This window comes from Magallana gigas, chromosome 1 (genome assembly GCF_963853765.1).
Source record: "Magallana gigas chromosome 1, xbMagGiga1.1, whole genome shotgun sequence".
Taxonomy (NCBI): Eukaryota; Metazoa; Mollusca; class Bivalvia; order Ostreida; family Ostreidae; genus Magallana; species Magallana gigas.
In genome coordinates, this window is record NC_088853.1 from 73372855 (window position 1) to 73394680 (window position 21826).

The 21826-nt window shown below is 35.5% G+C and overlaps 4 protein-coding genes across 7 annotated transcripts; 1 reads left to right on the top strand and 3 right to left on the bottom strand.

Annotated features, from left to right (window-relative positions):
- Window positions 1-377: 377 nt before the first annotated feature.
- On the bottom strand, window positions 378-7031 carry LOC105336446 (antistasin). 2 transcript variants are annotated; one of them, XM_034464760.2, is made up of 7 exons: window positions 6880-7031; window positions 5064-5186; window positions 3698-3868; window positions 3222-3401; window positions 2089-2268; window positions 1139-1312; window positions 378-613 (listed from the first exon to the last, which is right to left on the bottom strand). In XM_034464760.2, the coding sequence occupies exons 1-7, from the start codon at window positions 6938-6940 to the stop codon at window positions 456-458; spliced, it is 1047 nt and encodes a 348-aa protein (XP_034320651.1). In that variant the 5' UTR covers window positions 6941-7031; the 3' UTR covers window positions 378-455. The 2 variants fall into 2 exon arrangements, with proteins under 2 accessions (XP_034320651.1, XP_034320652.1); XM_034464761.2 differs by having other exon boundaries at window positions 1133-1312; window positions 6880-7030.
- Window positions 7032-8023: 992 nt separating this feature from the next.
- On the bottom strand, window positions 8024-12125 carry LOC105336430 (uncharacterized). 2 transcript variants are annotated; one of them, XM_011440737.4, is made up of 7 exons: window positions 11981-12125; window positions 11793-11884; window positions 11272-11406; window positions 9479-9592; window positions 8856-9155; window positions 8460-8738; window positions 8024-8326 (listed from the first exon to the last, which is right to left on the bottom strand). In XM_011440737.4, the coding sequence occupies exons 2-7, from the start codon at window positions 11851-11853 to the stop codon at window positions 8145-8147; spliced, it is 1071 nt and encodes a 356-aa protein (XP_011439039.3). In that variant the 5' UTR covers window positions 11854-11884; window positions 11981-12125; the 3' UTR covers window positions 8024-8144. The 2 variants fall into 2 exon arrangements, with proteins under 2 accessions (XP_011439039.3, XP_011439040.3); XM_011440738.4 differs by lacking the exons at window positions 11272-11406; window positions 11793-11884; window positions 11981-12125 and adding an exon at window positions 9920-10189.
- Window positions 12126-13035: 910 nt separating this feature from the next.
- Window positions 13036-15782, top strand: LOC105336431 (uncharacterized). The gene is made up of 2 exons (XM_011440739.4): window positions 13036-13824; window positions 14615-15782. The coding sequence occupies exons 1-2, from the start codon at window positions 13782-13784 to the stop codon at window positions 15550-15552; spliced, it is 981 nt and encodes a 326-aa protein (XP_011439041.3). The 5' UTR covers window positions 13036-13781; the 3' UTR covers window positions 15553-15782.
- Window positions 15783-18436: 2654 nt separating this feature from the next.
- Window positions 18437-20555, bottom strand: LOC105323099 (leucine-rich repeats and immunoglobulin-like domains protein 3). 2 transcript variants are annotated; one of them, XM_034464765.2, is made up of 3 exons: window positions 20362-20555; window positions 20169-20225; window positions 18437-19794 (listed from the first exon to the last, which is right to left on the bottom strand). In XM_034464765.2, the coding sequence occupies exons 2-3, from the start codon at window positions 20205-20207 to the stop codon at window positions 18457-18459; spliced, it is 1377 nt and encodes a 458-aa protein (XP_034320656.2). In that variant the 5' UTR covers window positions 20208-20225; window positions 20362-20555; the 3' UTR covers window positions 18437-18456. The 2 variants fall into 2 exon arrangements, with proteins under 2 accessions (XP_034320656.2, XP_034320655.2); XM_034464764.2 differs by having other exon boundaries at window positions 20382-20554.
- Window positions 20556-21826: the final 1271 nt, after the last annotated feature.

Here is a 21826-nt window from a genome sequence, read left to right on the forward strand (position 1 = left end):
TATATATTTCTCATTTGGCAAGAAATTCAAAAGAATTGTCATTTTACAAAACATTGACATTATACGACATTTAAAGAGTGCTTTTCCGCAGATGTTCAATTCTCTATAGATACCACTGAACAAGATATTGTAAGCGTCATGTACCATAAGTCACCATTGTTATGTTTATTAACAATCTACATGTTATGGCGTAAGTTGTTTTTGTAATTTGTCGAGGGTATAAATATCTTCGCCTATGATTTTATTCACCTGTATAAATGGTGAAAACATTTTATACTTGCGAACGCATACTAGTATCTGAAAAAGAGAGTTTACGTAAACATGAATAGTTCCTTTTTTTATAGAACAAACGCTTATAAGAAACAACGATGAAACTATTTGTGAAAAAACTTTATTTGATTCATTTTAACACTTGACACCTAGTTTAAATACATAATAACATCCGAAAAACGCCGTCACGGTGTCGCGGGGAGCGTGAATTGACATGCGCAGTATTGACAGCCACGTGGTCCGCGCAGGTATCCATGGTAACAGAACACGTTACAGACGTCCAGTCCTAGCACGCAGGGGTTCATCAGTTTAATGTCGGGCTCGTCCGCCTTCTCGATACCAGCTGTAATGTATGAAGTTTACGCATAAATAAATCATTTTCTAACATCGGATGTAAACTACTCTTGGAAAGGGAAGGGGGGGGGGGGGTAAGTACAATTTACAAAAAATATATATTAATACGTAAAGGAAGAGCATGCATTTCATAAACAGTATAGAATTATTGAGTATGCATAAACAAAGTGGTGTGAGCCTAAATCATAAATATATATACATATCACATGTCTATATCACCTAGCCTTAAACGTTAGATTTAATCATTTCCCATTATAAATCTCCGTAAGACATTTGTTTTGTTCCTGTGAACTTTAATGAGTGAAAAATGATAATTGTTCAATGAAGATATCTTGGACAAATTCCCTTTTATCGATTCCAATTGATTTCTTTCACAGGTATGTGTATTTTTATTAAAAATCTTCAAAAAGTAATGGAAGCAATAACTTGGGACAGACTATAGCTGGATGTTAAAAAAAAGGTTGTCGTTCTTGTCAAAATCAAAGTACTGAGAAGACTGAATACGTACACTAACCGGACTTGTAGACCTCGTCTTTGCACACACAGCGGCGGCAGTCGACCGTGTCCGCCAGGAAGCCGTGCTTACACTTGATCTGGCAGATCGTGAACGCAATGGCACACTCGTTGGCCATGTGACCGGAAGGAAACGAGGTGGTAGGTGGCGCTACATCACTTCCGGAAGGCTTTACTGTGTGAGAAGGAAAAAAAGAATTAAATTATTTCATACATATAAATAAATACTTATTATACACAACTTATAGTATGATGCAAACGGGTTGGAAATCAAAATATCAGAGTAATTTGTAGAGCAAATGAAAAAGGGTTAGATTATGAAACAAAGTCTATTTAAATATACATGCATGATGAGATTAGTTGATTAAATTGTGTGCAGAAATGCATTAATGTGTTTTAGTGTGGAGTAAAGGCCAAACACTAGTCTTATATATATATATATATATATATATATATATATATATATATATATATATATATATATATATATATATATATATATATATATAAAATATACTTTAATCGATATATGTAAAAAGCTTAGTAAAGCAATTAAAACTTTTATTTTGGCTTAAATTTCTGTATTCTCTGCATTTTTAATTGCTGGGGGCGGTTGCCGAATCAAAAAAAAATACCAGACAAGTATGTCATTAGATTTAAGAAAAAAATGTTCCATGCAAGTAAAACTGTGGAGATGCTACGTAATGACCCTCTACAACAGCAAGAAGACATCGACAACAAGAACGTCAATAAGAACAACATCAACAAAAGCAAAAATGATATCAATCACAACAAAAACAACCACAACAACAAAAACAGCATCAGCATCAACCAAAACGACAACAACATTAACAACAACAACATTAACAACACCATGCAGCAACAATCAGTGAAAACAACAACAATAACAGAAGCATCAAGAATAACATCATGAACATCAACAACACCGACCTGTGGTGGTCTGTAATGGCGCGGTGGTTTTGGCGGCACACATGCAATACTGACATCCCCCGGGGCCCAGGATGAAACCGTTCTGACAGTTAGCGGTACACACGTGTTGTCCGTCCTGGCAGGGGTTCGGGAGATAGTAGGCTAGAGTTGTCGTTCCTGTTAACGGCGCCGTTGAGGGCGCTGTTCGAATCAAAGTTCCCTTTACAATAACTGATTGTCAAACTTAATACACATGCGCGGATCTAGAGGGGGGGTCGGGGGGGTCCCGACCCCCCCCCCCCCCTGGAAAATGAAAATTTATTAAATTTACATAGTAAAATTATCGCGAAAATATGCCTCGGAACCCCCCGGGCAAACACAATTATCCTTCGGACCCCCCCTGGAAAAATTTTCTGGATCCGCGCATGATACATACAACTTTTGGTAAAATTCTTAATATAGTACTTTACAATATATGATGTTGGAATTCGCGCTAGTCAATAATGACATTGGATCTTCTAAACTCGTCGAGATAATTTATGTCAATGGGTCAAGCAGATTATCTATAATTGTTCGTCCGTTGTCGTTTTCCGCTGCTGTTTCTTTTAAATCAATCGTTTTTGTGGAAGTTATTTATAATAAAAACTATATAAACAAGTCATTGGACTTTCGGCAAGATGTAATGATCTATTTCTTGAATAAAAGAAAGTTAAATATGACGCTAGTAAAGTAAAATATGCACAGATTGCCGTAGTCTAAGCTCAAAGCCAGAAAATTGTATTCCTTTCAAATGACCAGCAATGAAATAGACAGGCCAACGTCACATTGCTGTTTGTTACAACTGTCCAAAGTCTTGTTAAAATGGGTCTAGTTGTTACGAGAGAGAGAAAGAGAGAGAGAGAGAGAGAGAGAGAGAGAGAGAGAGAGAGAGACAGAGAGAGACAGAGAGAGAGAGAGAGAGAGACAGACAGAGAGAGACAGACAGAGAGAGAGAGACAGACAGAGAGAGAGACAGAGAAGAAATTGGGTGAGTGAAAGGACAAGAGATTTAGTTAGACAGAAACATTGATGTTTGTTACAACTGCCCAAAGTTTAATCTCCTGTTTAATCTCCTGTTTAATCTCCTGTTAAGCTGGTTCTAAGTAAGCCCTCACCTTTAGTGTAGACGAGCCCCGGGATGAGGTTCCTACACAGACAGTACTGACACCCGTCCGGCCCCAGCAGGTAGCCCTCCCCACAAAACTTGTCACACACGGTCTGGTTCTGAATGCACGGGTTGGTCATGTGAACCTGGACCCCGTGGGTGGTAGGCGGAGGGGTTGTCGTTATGGGATCTAAAAGGCAACACGTCATTGTCTACAGACTATAACACAAAGTTGTGTAATCAAATTGATGCATTTTATTAATCCTTATACTTAAACTTTTTTTTGCCATCATATTTATAGAATTGCGTAATTTTTTGTGACTTTTTTTATTATTAATTCAATCAAAGTATAAATAACGTAAATAAACAATTCAGGTTATAATATTTATCATACATTTTTGTCAGTTAACCCTGCACAAATGGTGACTGCAGTTATACTGTTAACAGTTTGTTTTATGGCGTATGTTTGCATTATCACAAACTGACCCGTAACGTTGCCTTGGTAACAAATACAGAATTGACATCCGCCACTCCCTGTGAGGTAACCTTCGGGGCAGTTCCTGGGACAGAACTGTTGTTGCGGTAAACACGGATGATGGTAACCGGAAGTAGATGCTGGGTAACCATGCGCACTTGCCTCAGATACAGCAGCGGAATCTTGTATAATATAAACATTTGATTTATTAATTGTATGTTTGAGGTAAATGGTTGCTTTCTTAACGAGATGTGATTACAACATACGATTAAGAAATATATTCAGCAAAAGACAATTCCGCTATGGTTTCCACGTGTTAGAACCATTTAACAAGATCTTGGACTTTCAGTAGAGCGTAGCTATCTATTCCGTACGTCAAAAAATTAAAAATGTCGTGGTTCCGAGCGAAGTCTTAGTTCAAAAGCTAGACACATATCTTGTTGATTTCAAACAGCCGTGGTTGAATGGCCAGCAATGAAATATACAGACATACGTCACATTGCTGTTTGACACAAAGTCCAAACTTTTGTTAAAAATGGTTCTAATCGCTATCAACCTGTGGTTTGGACATACACATGTAGATGAATACAATCAGGCTAAATTGTATTCAAATTAAGACAAATCGTCTCAGGACTTTTTGTCCAATTTTTAAAATCAGGAATAGAACTTAATGAGTGCGTTTTATTTTTATACGTTTTTTCACACTGATAACTTTTTAATGCCTCAGCAAAATCCTTTTACAATTAATTGGTAAATGTTAACAGGAGGACGAACATGTACTATTATCTAACCAATGCTGTTTATGAATGAACTGTCATATATAGTATTACACAGGGACCACCTTACGGTGTATCCACAATGCACTAAGACTTAACGTATAATCAGGCATCAAAATGAGGTCAGGGGTCACTGAGTAACAGTGTAAACCTATATCACGTGACTAGTCAAAAAGTGCCGTCTCAATAATAGATCAAAATATGAAAATTAAGATGATTGTCTTATAGTTTGTAGTTTTCATTCAAGATTTTATGGAATAAAAAGAATAAACGGATGTAATTTGGGTGACCTACAAAAGTTATTAGGCTGAATTGCACTTTAAACGTTAATAAAGACACAATTATTAAATAGTGTTTACTTTTTTTTATTTTATTCATTTAATTTTTTTACTTTAATTCTATTGTTTTTTGAATTTTTAAATGGTGCTTAATTGGAGTTGAAATAATTAACACCTATTAGAAGGGATCGCAATTTCTCAGATTATTGCTAAAACTTCAAGTATAGCAATGAATATGAGAAGGCTTTTTAAATCAACCTTATTAATTAAAATCGTTGAGTTGTGATGTAAGAGTTACGGTTGATGATGCCAACATTACTCACCAGACGACGCTGTGGCGCACTTGCAGATTGTACATCCGCTGCTGTCTTTGGCGTATCCGTTATGGCAATTCAACGAACAGAACATAGGATACAGGGAACACAACAGGAATCCCTCACAGACGGCTGGAATCAACAATAACAACGACACCAAACTAGCACTTCCCGCCATGGCGATATATATAGAAAGAAAGAGGCGGTGATTGTCTCACGGCCGTTTCTGCAAGTGGTTGACAGAGTGCAATGTTACAGAAACACTCTAACTTTTTCAAATGCTTAATCCAAATTCTTGTTCCAATTGCAAAACTTTAATTGAATTCGAGGTTCGTCCAATATACATCAATTTCGGTTTCTCAGTAGTCGTTGTCCTATTGGCGATGTAGGTTTCATTGTGACGTCATTTTGGTAGTATTTTGGTTTATTTCCTACACTTTCTTTTGTATAAACCCCAACTCTATAGAAACTAATAGCTTGTTTTACTAATTGTAATACACACACACAGGAATCATTTTGAGTCACGGGGTTATTTTGCTGAATTACACAATGTATTTAGTAGAGTTTGTACTTGGGAGATACTAAGATAAGAAACCATTTAGTGCAAAGTCCCTTATCCCGGATCACCGCACTAAATGACTGTATCCAGTTCATTCATATATCCAGGACTTCTTAATTTGAGTGTGCATGTACGAATAACAACTTAGTTACAAACTCTTTGTCAACTGAAAACACCAACTTAGCCGTATTCATGAGAATTTTTTAATTAAAAAAATTGGGTTTATTAGCTTTTTTCAAACGTTGTTTTATATTGTGGTTTATATCAAATTGATCGATTTTATAAAAAAAAAAAAAAAAAGTTCTTAAATAAATATATTGGAGTTGAAATTTTGATGATTTGTTTAGAACCTAAAAGTCGGTATTTGTAACCAAACATAGGTATAGTAAGTCTTAAAAAATCATATACACTATACCAAAACGTTTCTTTAATCATAATCATACCTATCATTTGTCTGTTTTATCGAAAGAAATATCATTTACCCGGGGAGGTGGGAGTAGTATCGTTTCAAATTTTGTGTGTATTGTGTTGTACAATACAGTGATATTGAAATTGTATTTGCAGTGGCGTCGGAAGCAAATTGAAAGGGGGGCTAGACTAATCTTCAGAAATCTTGACAAGCGAAAAAAAATCCCAAAATCATGAAAATCCTGATCCATGAAAGGGGTGGGGTGGGTGGGAGGGTAGTATACTTGTTACGAAAAAAAAAATCTTTCCTACCAAATCATGAAATTTGTAATGCGTGGCGAGGGGGGGGGGGGGCTACTCTATAACTTTGACGCCAATTTTCAATACTACATTTAATATTTCAATCTTTTTTAGGGTAGATTAAGGAAGAATTATGTTTTCTGCGAAAACAAAATATGGGGGAGGGTGCTATGTGGCTAACTTTGCAAAAAAAAAAAAAGGCGGGGACTTAGCTCCTTCCTAGACCCTGGGTTCCGACGCCTATGACCGAAACTTAGTGCATTCCTTTAACATATTAGGCATAATGAAATTGTGTGTAATATTCTTAAATGCGTGTTTTTTTCCTGTAAAACTAAAAATCAATATCTGCAATATAAGATTAAAATCTAGGTACTATTATAGCAATAAAAGAATAGTTTAATTTGCGCATAATTAAATCTGCCCTTTGACTTTCTTGGCTGCACATTATCTAATCTCTGTGCATATGCTCATGCATGCTGTGGTCTGAATAGCCAGCTCATAAATAAAAAATGGTGCCTCAACTCATTGAACTATCGTTGGAATTGAACTTAAGCTTACCATTTTGGGAAATGAAATGCAGCAACGCCAATCCGACGAAAAACACGGAGGCTTTCCGCATGATTCATGTGAGAAAGATCTAGTTCATTCATAAAATTATACGTCACTCTGACGCTGGCAGGTGTCCTTTTTTTTACTATCACGGGTCTTGTCTGATATCTCAAGTCTATGAATATAATCAACATGCATATATGAAGTCGTTGATGTAACCTTGTTATACCTCTCATGTTCACCTATACAGTGTTTGGTTTCAGTTTGATTTAGTTTTCACCTGGGGAAGGGTGCAATTTATTTTTTTCGTATTTGTTACTCGTTTGAACTACCATTTAATTATTTTTACAATGCCAAAAAGATGTGATACAACGATTATTCTATAAATTAAAACCATTTTGTTAAAGTTTCATTGTACTAATCAGGTTATTTCATAAAACATGCATGTTATATGGAATCATTCAAATTAAGAGTCATTTTTTATGGACCCCCCCCCCCCCCTCTCTTCTTTTTAAATATACAACGACTTCGCTCCTTGTTAAAAAATGGGATTAATTCAATACAGTTGAGTTATTTCCCTTTTAAAAACAATTGTCAACGGGCGAAAGAAAATAGGGACATAATCATTTACAAAAAAATAAAGAAGTAAAATAACAGACCGATTTCTGTTTCATTGACTACAAATAGTCAAAAGGAAAGGTCATCCCAAAATAACTCACTGTTACAGAAATACTTCAGATAAAATTGTCCAAGATCGCTCTAGTTTATCGCCCACGGTGTTGTAACATCTGTTAAATATGAATACGTAATGGTTCAAGTATATTGCTGGCTTTGTCAACTTATAATTCGTGTGAATACTTTCGGTTAAAATATATTAAAATTTTTGAATTACTTCAAATGTATTTTGTACGTAAATCCGGTAGGCGATCAAATGTAATCGTTGCTTAATTAGTTTAATTACCGACATAGCTTACTTTAATATAGAATTGTCTGATTGCAAGTAGATACGTCTTGACACACAAACTTTGTTTTTCCTTTCTCCCAGAACACTGTTTTTGCAATCTTTGGACATACAATATTTCCAAAGGCTAAAAATTGCCATGGGATAAAGAAACAAAGGATCTAACATTTGACATAGAATGCTGCACATTCATTACTTGTACCTTACTTTATTTCTTCACATTTGTAATGGATGACAGAAACAACCATCTCAAATATGTGAACATATACATCATGTCTAACTCATAGAACACAATGGCAGGGTTGGTATTTATTCACTGAATACATTCACACCGCGGACAGCCCCGGGAATCTACACGGTATCCGTTCATGCATTGCTTCATACAGTCAAAAATCCCCGGACAAACAAAACTTGCTACCCCGCCGGGAGAACTGGAACTGGCAAAAGGCACAGTAGTCAACGGAACCGGAGACGTAGATGAATCCGGAGGAGGAGCTGTAAACAAAATAGAATATGTTGAATGACGCAATTACATGATTAAATCAATTGCATGTGTGACATTTTTTTCGAGGGGGGGGGGGGGGTATGTGACATTTTCATTCTTGCATAGATATCATGATTTTATTACCTTGAGTAAATATATCGATGTCGGCGTTACACACACACAGAGGACATCCGGTCGCGTCTGTTTGATATCCGGTCCTACAGTCTAGTGTACAGAAAAAGTTTGCCAGACAGGCCTTCCCAAGGGGTGGGGCATCAGTCGTCGTAGAAACGCCGTTTACTGTTGTCGTGGAAGGCGTTGTTTGTGACGTCACTGTCACTGTTTGATTGACAGGTGCTGCAGTAGTGGTTGACGTAATGTTTTCTGTAACTCCTTTGAGTTTATCATAGTACGCCTTTAGATCTATTGGGAAATAGTTAGCAAGCAATGTTACTATATTCTTATACATGTATTTACAAAAAATGGGGGGGATGTCAGATACCTGACAATGAAGTTATAGAATTTCATATTAATAACTACCATTTCCACAGGCACATTTTGTGCATCCCTTTTCGTCGACAATTCGCTGGCACCAAGGAGGTGGGGCTGGACACGTATAAGGGGCGGGGTCACAGTCCGTTTGATTGACATTCGGCGTTTTTTGATTGGTCAGTCCTGCAGAAGCTCCCATCATCGGATTCATTTGCCCCATGAATCCCCCCATAGGCGACATACCCCCAGAAAATCCCATCGGTCTCGACATTGGGGAGTTTCCGCTTCCGGACATGGGATTTCCTGAACCAAACATGGAGGCCATTGGATTCACTGGTCCCATTTGACCTATTCAATTTTTATAAGAGCAGGTTATAATTAGTATAAGAGGAACTACGTACAAAAGCGAAAATCAATTTATAAATTTTACAAAATTGCGTATCATATTAAGAAAATGTTAATAACCGTAATTAAAGTATGTTGATGTTAATTTTACTTGACCGGTGTAAGTATCAAGTAAAGTCAATATTTACAATAAGACATTGGTTTTGAATTGTGTTAAAAAACACAAAGAAATTTAAATCTTATGTAGCTAATATTTATTATCTCATGACATGGTGTGGTAATTTCATTGGGAAATACACATATCAACTGTTTTCAAACAAACTCACCGCTGTAGCTAGGAAATCCGGGAAAACCGAACCCGCCATTGTTACCATACATTGAAGTATCAAACGGACTTAGTGCGCCTGCGCTGGCAGTTGCTCTAGAAGATCTGAAACTTCCTAAAATCAAATAAGGAAACGATTTTATCCATTTCCTCTTTTTTCTATCCCTTAATATAAAAGCAGGGTCTAGTTGGAGTGCTTCTTATTTGAGTTGGATTTATGTATGATTCAGTGGCATGACTGTAAGATATTCCTCTATCTCAGGTATGCATATTTTTTTTTTCAAGAATTGAGTCTCATCAACAATAAGTGATATACATGCTTTATATTATTACTCATTAGGTTCGTTACTGACTGTTTACAGAAATTTACAGTCTGATATGTAAACAAACAAAAGATAATATATAACGATTAAATTCATAGCTTAATTCTCTAATTTTTTACCTTCCTCGTCAGTTGTTTACAAGTGCAAACCTCGATGCTATTGTAGGATCATAATATTACGTCACAGGTAATTAAAAGAGGGGTCACTCTAAATATTTTGGGGCTTAAAAATTAAAGGTATGGTTGAACGTTTGTGTAAAAAATCAGCTAAAATAACGTTATGTCCGCCATGTTGCCGTTTAAATTTATGAGGCAATCACGTGACGCGATTCATCCAATGACGTCGAGACATTCTAGTCCGAGGCAAAACAAAAATATCTATAAACTAATTATGGCATTCGGAGAGCCCTTTAAAAAGGGTTAAGTTGTATATGTATATATACATAATCATAAATGCGCTCCTTTGAATCGAACACTTATAAAGAGACGTATTTCTTTTAAAAATAAATTACTATATTTTAAATTATTGTTTTTTTTTTAGTTACTAAGTTGATAATTTAATGTTTTATCAGAAAATGATAAACCCGTTTACAAAAATACTTTTACCTACTGACTGGTAAATCTATTTATGTTGAAAATAAATTAATGAAATAACTTGGCAATGCTAGTATTTTACGAGATAATATTTTTTCACGATCATTTGGCAATCGCTAAAAACATGGACATTTCGACCTTTCGAAATAAAAAAATTTTTATCGAAAAAATTCCGTAAATATGACTACACAAACAAAATGATTACATATTTCTGGATTATGTCCTGGGTTCTTAATTTGATAAAGACCACTTAAATTACTTTTTAGACACTCAAAACTATTAATCTACCATTTATGTGTATGCAAAATTTAACCTTCTTATAAGGTGAAAGTGAGAATAAAAAGTGATACAATCCACTGGCCATTTATTTTCAAATAGCAGCAGTGTTATAATATAGATATAAGTAGATCCCAAGGTCAATGACCCCGGGGCAGTGACGGTGATTACCTAATAGACCACGTGACGGAATCTGTACGATTAACACCAATCCCCTAGGGACCGGCTGTACTAACTCACTCACGTAGAGAATAAGACGTGGCTCTAAGATAAGAGGTACCAGTTCAGGGAACCAGACCGTTCTCTCTAGCTGACAGTGTGTTCACTGGTCGACAACAATCTTTAAGTTAAAAAGATCTTCGTGTTCTTTGAAATAATATCTCATTATGATTGGGTACATGTATTTTTTTTTTACTTTTTATCTGAATTCCTGTTTTTTTTTAAGTACTTGACAAATTTATACATGTTCATGTATGTGAAAAAAGGAGAGAGAAAACAATCATCTACATTTTTTAAAAAAAGTTCACAGTTCCATGCAATTGCCTTATAACATGTTGCCTTATAACTTGGACAACTAAACACGATCTCGTTGATAAACTCACTGTTACATTCACAAGTTCGGCAGCCATTCAAATCGGTGATGGTCGTACACCAAGGCGCAGGCAAGCATGATACTGAGTCAGATTTACATCGACTTCCATCTGACGCTTGTATCAATTTTTGGAAAAACATCTGTGCTGAAAAGTTGATTTGCTTATGAATTGAAATAATGTTAATAACTTTTTTTTATTAAAATAATATTTAGTAAATTTTGAACATCCTTTTTTATTAGTGAATGCAGTAAAGACTATTTTCCCATACTGTGCACGTTTGAACAAAAACGATTTCAAAGCATTATTTAGAACATGTGTTACTCTGACATCTAGATAGATAAAACGCTACTGGCATTGTTGAGTGATTGTGCTGAACTGGCAATGTACTGACACCGTACTTAAAGTTAAGTAGCACTAGTACTGCACTTGTAAAGTGCTCAATCTGAATTCAGTGTAAACCATCAATCTGCATTGACGAGACCATGCACTGAGTTTATAAGGTACCTACAATTAACATGCAAAATACTTACAATGAGCTTGATGTGTGAAATCGAAAATAAAAGATACGATACATATTAGCGTAAATTTCATTTTTATTCCACGTGCACGTCGAAATCTTCACCTGCCAAAAAATCCGAAAATTTGGATCATACATGGATTTGAATTTATCGATACACATTATTGAATGATAGACAAAAGCTATCAGTTAATTACATACCGTACTTCCGGTTAATCCCTCGACGAACTGGAATTTCAAGGCCATGCCTTTTGTTGATAGGTACCTGTATGAGTCGACATTGTCCAAAAGTCGAGCGCACCTGCTATTGACCACGATAGGATGTACTTAATGGTTTGGAGGGAGGGAGGGGGGGGGGGGTCAGCGAGGGTAATGACCATTGGTCATTGGAAGATAAGTACTTATAGTGTATTATGACTAGTAAGTAGGATAAGATGATCTAATTTTCGATATCGGCATGTTTATGCAAAGAACTGTTCCATCAACACCATCAACATTTGCAATTTTACAACACTAGGAAAGAGAGGGGGGGGGGGGGTACAATGCCAAAACCCATAAATGATCTACTTGATTATTCCTATTATTTATTTATCTGTGAGAGACCGATACGATGTAACTGTAAAAGTTGGATGTGTAATTTAGTTTTGATCATACTGTTTCTTGTTAGAAAATTATTTTGAAACTTTCTTTATTCACGTTTACATCACAAAGACATGTATCATTCAGTTAATACCCCCCTCTCTCTCTCTCTCTCTCTCTCTCTCTCTCTCTCTCTCTCTCTCTCTCTCTCTCTCTCTCTCTCTTACGTTTCACACAATGAATAATCTCCGTGTCTTAAATAATTCACAAATCATACCTCTCTCTCTCTCTCTCTCTCTCTCTCTCTCTCTCTCTCTCTCTCTCTCTCTCTCTCTCTCTCTCTCTCTCTCTTACGTTTCACACAATGAATAATCTCCGTGTCTTAAATAATTCACAAATCATACCTCTCTCTCTCTCTCTCTCTCTCTCTCTCTCTCTCTCTCTCTCTCTCTCTCTCTCTCTCTCTCTCTCTCTCTCTCTTACGTTTCACACAATGAATAATCTCCGTGTCTTAAATAATTCACAAATCATACTCTCTCTCTCTCTCTCTCTCTCTCTCTCTCTCTCTCTCTCTCTCTCTCTCTCTCTCTCTCTCTCTCTCTCTCTCTCTCTCTCTCTCTCTCTCTCTCTCTCAGCATTTCAACACAGGTCCCCTCTTCATCTAAAAAAAAAAACAGCATGTTGAGTTTAGATAAAAATATATTCATGCGTTACTAGTTTGTTGAATTCATTAAATTGATACTATAAAATTATCGAAAAGATTCTAGAATTGTTGATAGGTTTTAGGAACTAAATTGATACAAATAAGTTATATGTTAAGTAGATGTACGAACTTAACATATTTGAGTTTATAAAATAATAATTGTAAATGCAATTTGAACATATTGCAATTCCATAAATTAAAAAAAAGTAAGATTAAGTTATTTGATAGATCCCTTATTCTTTTTACACATTATTTTGGCTAAAGCAGATCTTAATTGGTAGATACCCCCACTCCAACCCCACACACGTAATATATATATTTTAGAAATTTCTATTTTAAATAATGATAATGGTATAATACATTCATACACTGAAAAAGTCAACGAGTTTTATTCTGTTTGTGGGTTTTTTTTTTCACATGTCATTTCATCGAATTCCAAACATTTGTAGCATGCTAATGCAAAGTCATATACAGCTTGTAAAAAAAAAAGTTAGAAAATAATGGATTGTCGTGAAAAAGCATTCTTTGAACTGGAACACACCTGTTGAATACTCCACTGCAGGTAAAGTCTGAATCTACGATTTACCTTTTTGTTTTTAAACGAGAGCTTTCTGTGGCATTAGGACAGTGACGTCACAGAAACTTTTAAATGAAGATGGATGATAGAGACTGTAGACAAACCGAGATCTGTATTTTAACTTCCCGAAAACGACATTCAATATGTGGACGTATTCATTTGGACAGAATGTTTTCCTACTCTTTGGTAAGATTTTTCACTCTTAATTTGAAAAATATCAGAATTAAAATATTATCTGAATACGGCAGCTTTCTGTACATGTATTTATATTACGTTAAATCTATCGAAATCACTTAATATTTATAATGACAGAACGTGAAATGTTAAGAAGGTGTGTCATGTTTACTTGTTGTATTTTTTATTTACATGAATATATAAAACAAGTTACAACAACACTAAGCAACATATATCACTGACGCATTAGTATGTAAGGATAACTAAGAGATAAGGCCTATAAAAAAAGTTGTGTGTTTCGGGTAACCCGACCTAACCTACAAAAATGGCCCGATCCTACCATTTTTAGATGTCTGATTTTATCCGATTGTGAATTTTATCTTATTTCCAATAAAAAATACGTTTTTAAATATGAAACAAACAAACTTTCTTAGGATTCATGCAAAAAAAATATGATAAAATAAAAAATAATTCCCTACCTACCTAACCTAATTTTTTCATCAGTGTTACCCTAAACACACAAATATTTTTTTAGGCCTAACTAAACTGTATCAATTTATAATAAGTTTGTTTTTATTATTTTTATAGACTTATTATTCATTTCATACTCCGTGGACTAACATTGACCAATGTACATTTATAACGAGTAAAATCATTATTAAAAAATTAAAACTTTAATTTTGTTATGAACTTGATAAAACATTTATAATTTGATTTATAGTTCATGCGTAATTTTATATATCAATTGTTTACTTTTTAATCAAAAATACGCTTTTTTCAATCAAATTTTTTTTTTCCAAAGCTTTTTCCATTTATCACGTGACATCTCAGAACACGGAAACATCTCCTTCCGATCAGACATTTAATGGCGGATCTCGGAGGATCGCCAGCGGTACGGAACAAATTTCACCTCGCAGAGTTCCGATATGGGTCAGATCTAGGCAAATACCTAACCCAGCTAAACCAACCGTAACAACGAACACACGTGATCGAACACGTGATTTAGTGTGGAACCCGGCTAACGGTTTTGTGAGCTTTGCTCGACAAACCGGAAATAACCGTTTACAGTCAAACGCTCTGACGGGGGATACCTCAGACGGCGGGGCTATTGACCCGAGTCAGATTACAAACTTCAGAGTAAATTCGGGTTTTCAAAATTTTCCGGAAAATAATGGTGATACAAACAGTTTACGACAAACTGAATCTCAACGTAATTTTGAGGGTGATGGTAACAACAGATTTAGCTGGAGAACTTCTAATGATAATAATTGGCCGAGCTGGAGAACTGTTCAAACCAATCAAGATCAAAATTCCCGTTTTGAAACAAACGCTGAAAGAATTAATCGCATAGAAGCGGAGAAGAGACGGATTAGAGAAGAGAATATCCGCAAAAAATACAGAAACAACGCCTTCCTTAACACTCGAGGGCTAGTGTCCGGCATCCGTCTCCCGACAAGATGGCAGAAAACATCACGTGACTCGAGTTTCTCTACCAATCGAAATCGTGAATTAACGTCTCCAGGAACTGATGCATCCAATCAAAATAGAAGACTTGCGTTTTCTAGACGAGCTATTGAGCGTCCAGTAGTAAATTTGAATGATGAACAGACAACAGACATAGCTGACCGTCAAGCGGCACGTGATCAGTTGAGACAAGTATCTGTGTCAAGGTCATCGGGAGCTAACAGATATCTGAAGTCTCTATTGTATAACGTACTCAGAAGAGTCAACAGTAATTGATTGTTCCCAATATCGATATTGAGCTATTGACGCTTATCTTTCGTATTTCTGGTTTCATTTTCTTTTATTCAACTAATTGCACTTCGTTTCTTGTTTCCTTGTAATCCATCAGTTTAATAGTAGTTGATTTTTTTTTGTCTGTAATTAAGAACATGTTGATACATAAATGCATATCAAATAAAAGAGTTACTAGAAATGATAACAAGTTTATCCGGTGGTACATTAAAAAATGAAACCGTGACAGCATCTTGCTTGTTTTGCTATTCCACAAAAAAATAAAAATGTGAGAATGAATTAAAAAAAACTCATAAAGTAGTCAAACTCACAATATTATTCATTACCAGTGTACTTATATTTATATTAGTATGTGGCAGTGGACATTTTTCTCTTAAAAACAATTCCAGGGGATGCGTGTTTTCGGAACTCTGTAACAAGAATAATTTATAAGTTCCCATTCAGCACAGTTGGTTTTAATCTACTCCTTATATGCCCTATCACCAATTTCTGCAGAGAATAATCTGTCAGAACTTTTTACATTGTGTTTTTTTAATCCTACCATATTTCGACCATTTTTCGTAATTTCTCAGCTTTTCAGCTCTACAAGGGACAGTATTATGTGCATTTCGCCTCTTTGTAAGAAACTTTACTATAACTTATCCACCTAGCTACTTTTCATGTTGTTTTCCCTCCCGTTTGTAGCTTTCGTTTTCAATATGTAAGGTCAGCACAACAATTATGACCACATTACTTATCACAAACATAAACAATAAAATACTAAATTTTATGATTCATGCGGAACATAGCAGAAAAAATACGGTATAACGGGTAATTTTTACTGCTGTGATTTTTTACGAATTTGCCATAAAATAGGGTAATTTGAATTTTTACGCGTAATTTATTTACGAATTGGACATGTCCGTAAAAATTAAAATCATCTGTGGTAAAAGGGGGAAAATTTAATCGTGACTTTGTTACAGTTAACACACATATAAATCAGAAAATCGTTTTTCTGTTAACGATTCCTTATATTTATGATTGTGTTTATACATTTATCTTTATTTCATAAGTGATATACACTTTACTTATTCCAATTTATCTGGATATCATCATTGATGTACACCATGTGCTCGTCTCAGTTTGATTTACAGGGAAAAAAAGAAAGACAACTCCATTTCAAAAAAAAAATTCTCTCTCTCTTTCTTTCTATCCCAATTTAAAAAGACACCTAGCTACTAACGTGGCATTATACTTCTGTGAAAATTTACGGGTTTAATTTTTACGGATTTATAAAACTCGTAAAAATACCCGTTATAACGGGTATAAATACGGTATTCTGCAATGATCATTACCTTCATAACCCACATGAATCATCAAAGAAAGTATTTCATCGTTTATATATTTACATCTGTCCTTCCACAAATAAATCAATTGATTGTACAAAGTAACTTTATTGTAATCAACTAAACTATTGTTAATGTATATTAGTACGTTACATGTATTCAAAGCAGCCAAATCGCCTCCTATGGGAATTTGAGTCTGACATCATCATGATCATTAGTCTACTTTAGGTTTCGACTAATTGATAAAAGGTGCGTGTATATTTCACTAATTCAAGCAACACCTTTACTCATTCAAGTACAGATTTAAAAAAAAAAATCAAGCACAAAATTTTATATTTACATTCTACTGTGTTTTTCCATTAAATTCTGTGATCTTCAAATGCCTCTAAATGCAACAAGTAGTCAAAGGTCAAATTGACGAGTTTTATTATGACGTCACAAACGTTGAACGCTGTAAACTGCAACGTCACAAGCGAAAAATCAAAGTTCACGCTTGTGGCTGTTACTGTGGCTCTTCCATTAATATTAACTTACCCTTAGGAATTTTAAGGTATGAATCACATTTGCAGACAAGGCAAGAAGTTAAAAAATGTAAATATAAGCATTAAATCATGATTCTTTGAAGTATACACTCTCATAACTGCAGCGGTGTGTGCATACAAATTTTCATAACGCTATGAAAATTTGTATGCACACACCGCTGCAGTTATGAGAGTGTATACTTAAAAAAATCATGATTCAATGCTATAAAAAAGATTTATTTGGGTATCTTATCCGGAACTGTCGCTTGATGCCTATACAATGTAAATGGAGGTCTTCAATTACACACACCGGTAAAAAAATATGTAGATATCGAACCGATAAAAATAACAATCCTAAAAAAATCGGACATATATTACAGGTTTATTATACATATATTACATGGCTTCGAGGGTGACATACCAGAATATTTGCCCCGAGGTGACAGGAAAGCCCTGGAGTCTTATGTCGCCCGATGCCGAAGGCAGAGGGCGTTGACGAAGGCAGAGGGCGACATAACACCCCAGGGCTTTCCTGTCACCGAGGGACAAATATTCTGGTAATGTCGCCCGAGAAGACGTGTAATATATGTTATATAACATTTTTTAGAATAAACATCTTTTTAAGAATATATTTACCTCTTTAACATATTTATTTTAATTATTTGTGCATCTTCATACCTTACAAATGTTCTCGTAAAATGTCGATCGATGCTTTCAAAAAAAAATATTATAAGATATAATTATTCAAATTTAACAATTAAAGTACGTTTCTCTAAACAGCAGACACTGTCATGACATTTTTTTTTCGAGGAACTGTTTACGTTTGCTTAGCTAAATTTCGAACCCGACGTAATTAATATGCAGAGGGTAATATAATAGTTTCGGAGGGCAATATAACCATTTCTCGGGAAAGATAACTTTTTCCGGGAGGGCAATATAACTATTTCCGGTGTGATTCAGCAATTTGCAGGACACAGCAATAAAATTATCTCATTTGTGACATAACGAGAAAAACATATTAAAAAATGTTATACAGGCTTTTATTAACACACACTTAATGAGCTTGCAATGAAATCGTTTATAGTCTGAGAAGAAGAAGCACAGGTTCCTTGAACGTCTAACGGCAGAACAGACCTCAGGGACTTCAATGAACAGTCACACTCAATGGGACTTCCAGTCACGTTTAGATACGAGATTTTGGCGAGACTTGAAAACGCTTCCGGTATTGTCCTTAGGTTGGTCCCTCCGAGTTCTACTCGGTTCAAGATATGAGCTTCTTTGAGGGCGGATTTTGAGACGTACTCTATCGGGTTATTGTTCAGGTCCAACAATTCTAAAAACCTCAGTCCGGCCATGTCACATTCTTCAATGGTTGATATATCATTGTGAGAGAGGTATAACTGCCTCAGGCCTGAGAGTTTTGTTATTTCACCGGGAATGCGCTTGAGTCGGTTTCCAGCCATGTAAAGCCTTTCCACCATTGTGCTATGGGGCAGCATGTCTGCATCAATGTAATGGATGTCATTGTCAATGAGCTGCAGTCGTTTAACGGACGGGAAAACGTCGAACACGTTCGGGAATGTGACCAGGTCGTTGTCACTTAAATCTACGAAAGAGACGTAGTTCATAGCGTATCCGGAACACGGCACTAGAAGTTGTTTGGTTTGGTTCAGGTTTTTGTTCCCATTGAAATAAAATAACTGCATGTCCTTCATAAGACATATTGCATCCGGAACTTGTTCGAGTTTGGAGTTTGATATTGTAAGGGAAGTTAAGCTATCGACGCTTTTCAGAGCGTTACTATCGATGTTTTTAAACGGGATTTGATCTAAGGTGAGGTGAACTACTCTCGTCAAGTTCTGTAACTGGGTTGGCCAAGACCGAAATTTGCTTAAGCTGACGCTGAAGACGCTTAGTGAAGGACCAACAATTGACAGCACGTCAATGTTTGTTAAGGGGTTGTTCTGTACATACAGGGACGACAACCCGCCTATTTTTTCCAAAGCGGATGGAATGGTTTGTAAATTGTTGTTGTTTAAGTAGATGTCAACGCTCACGTTCGTCGGAATTCCCTTGAAAGCGTCGACGTCGACGCTGTTAATTCGATTATTGTCCAATCGGATGAGAATGCGTCTAGATGACGCAGAAAATAGCGTCACGAATGCGTTTGCCGGGACGCTTGTGATGAAGTTAAAGTTTAGACCGATGTAATCGGCCTGTTTGTGATATGACGAAAAATCGGAAACTGCAGTCAGGTATCTGTAGCTGCAGTCGATACGGTTGATTGAACACGTGCATTTGTTGTCAAAGGAGCACGCGTCTCCCGCAATAAGAAATCCCTCCGCCAACTGTGAACAGGCAATAAGTAAAACAAGAGCTGTCTAAAAGAAAAAAAAATACGACCCAATTAGATTTTTTTCAGCACTATTCAAATTCAAAATACTTGCCGCATGTCTTGTTAATAAAAAAAACCCAGATGAAACAGTAACAATTTATGCAAGAACATTAAACATGTTTAATTATTTAACAAACACTTTGTCCTGTTACACGCATGGTTTCTCAGTTTTATGCTAAGGTAAATTTGAATGATTTCACAAATGAGCATTTTTTGACTGTTTTTGTTATTCTCAAATGTCTTGTTGATCGCTCTTCTTTCTTTATATCACAAAACTCAGACAAAAGAACTTTAAATGATTAACCACGACAAAATAACTGATGGATCACTAAACGCATTATATGTATTCATTTTACATACCTTAATGCATGGTGTCATCGTGAGTCTCGCAAAATCCATCGACACCTGATCCGTTACCTTTGAAATTCGGAATAAAAGTAAAAAGAGTAAAATAACAGTTTAATTTTAATTGATTTAAAGACAGAATAAAAAAAAGATACCGGTATATGTCAAAATATTTGTATTTAAAATATTATTATGTTGTAGCTCTTACTTATAAAAATATTGATTTACCTCCTTCTTTTCAAGCTATTGGAAATATGAAAAAATATCACAAACTCTTGAAACAGGCATAGGTTTTAAAACATGGTCGGTGCACTACTATTCCGTTCTGTGTCGTAATCAGGTTATCTTATCACTGTCTGGGTCCCCTCGTCACTAAACTCCCTGTCATGATCTGTAGTTCAATGCGTTCCATTTTCACCACTATATGTCTTTAATATTGTACTTCCATGAGCGGTGTTTGCAATGCACTGTATTAACCTCTAATGATAAAACGCCGCCTAATGATACAAATATCATTAAGCGTTGCAATTGCATCCCCTAATGCTATAAATTCTTGCATTAACAGTTGACAATATCACCCACTTAATGATAAATCGCCGCCTAATGATACATTTTTATCATTAGGCGTCGCGAATGCAAAGCAGACCTAACGCTTCATGACACAAGCAAAAAGCTACAAGGTCAACCCCTAATGATGCAAACATTTTTATCATTAAGCGTTGCAATTGCACTCTTAATGATATAATAATACTGATCTGCAATGGACGTGCGACTTGTTGTGAATGTCCTTAATGTCTATTGGGGTTATAATAAAATATAAGTAAACGTTATAAACACCTATAAAACTCAATGAAAATCGTATTTTTTTTTTATCATTTATAGAACTCCTCCCCACCTAATAAAAATGCACTATGATGGTACTGTACATGACTACATCTACGTGTATATGCGTCCTCTTTTGACCAAAACTTTAATCTTTAGTAAAGAGATATTGAACATAACATTCTTTTTTAAAAGACAATTGCAATGATACATGAATGTCATTAAATGCGTTAGTCTGATTGAAACATTAATATTGAAAAATATTTGCACAGTAATTCCTTAAAACAATAATCTAAATAGTAGAACATCTTTAAGTAGAGATAGGTTAAAGAAGTTTTTTTTTATTTATTTATTGGCGCACGATCACTTTACAACACTTTGCGATCGGGATTCGCACGAGCTCTCTCATACATTGCACGATCAGGTCTCGCATTCGTTGCATGCGTTTTAGTGCACGCATCAAGTCTCCTCAAAATAGTGGACATGCACACTATTCAGACGCGACCGAATGTGATCCAGTAAATGAATTGAAATAAAACTGAGTAAAATGTTATATAAATACTAAACCAAAGCTTCAAGTTTTTATAAGAACTACTTATATGCAAGCGGAATGTGTGCGCACGTGGAAGCATTTGCCGGATGCCTCATATGGACACAACAGAGATCGGCCGAAGCCGATCACAAAAAAAAAACCCTTCACACTATGTACGTTGCACCATTGGTTTTCTTCATACTAGGCCTACACCGTTGAAATAATGTAGAGAAATTCCCTGAATGTCCAAAAAGTTGATAATTTAAAAGAATCGCAAGTTAAACAATTTCTTTCTCAGAAGGAGTATGATTTCACTTAC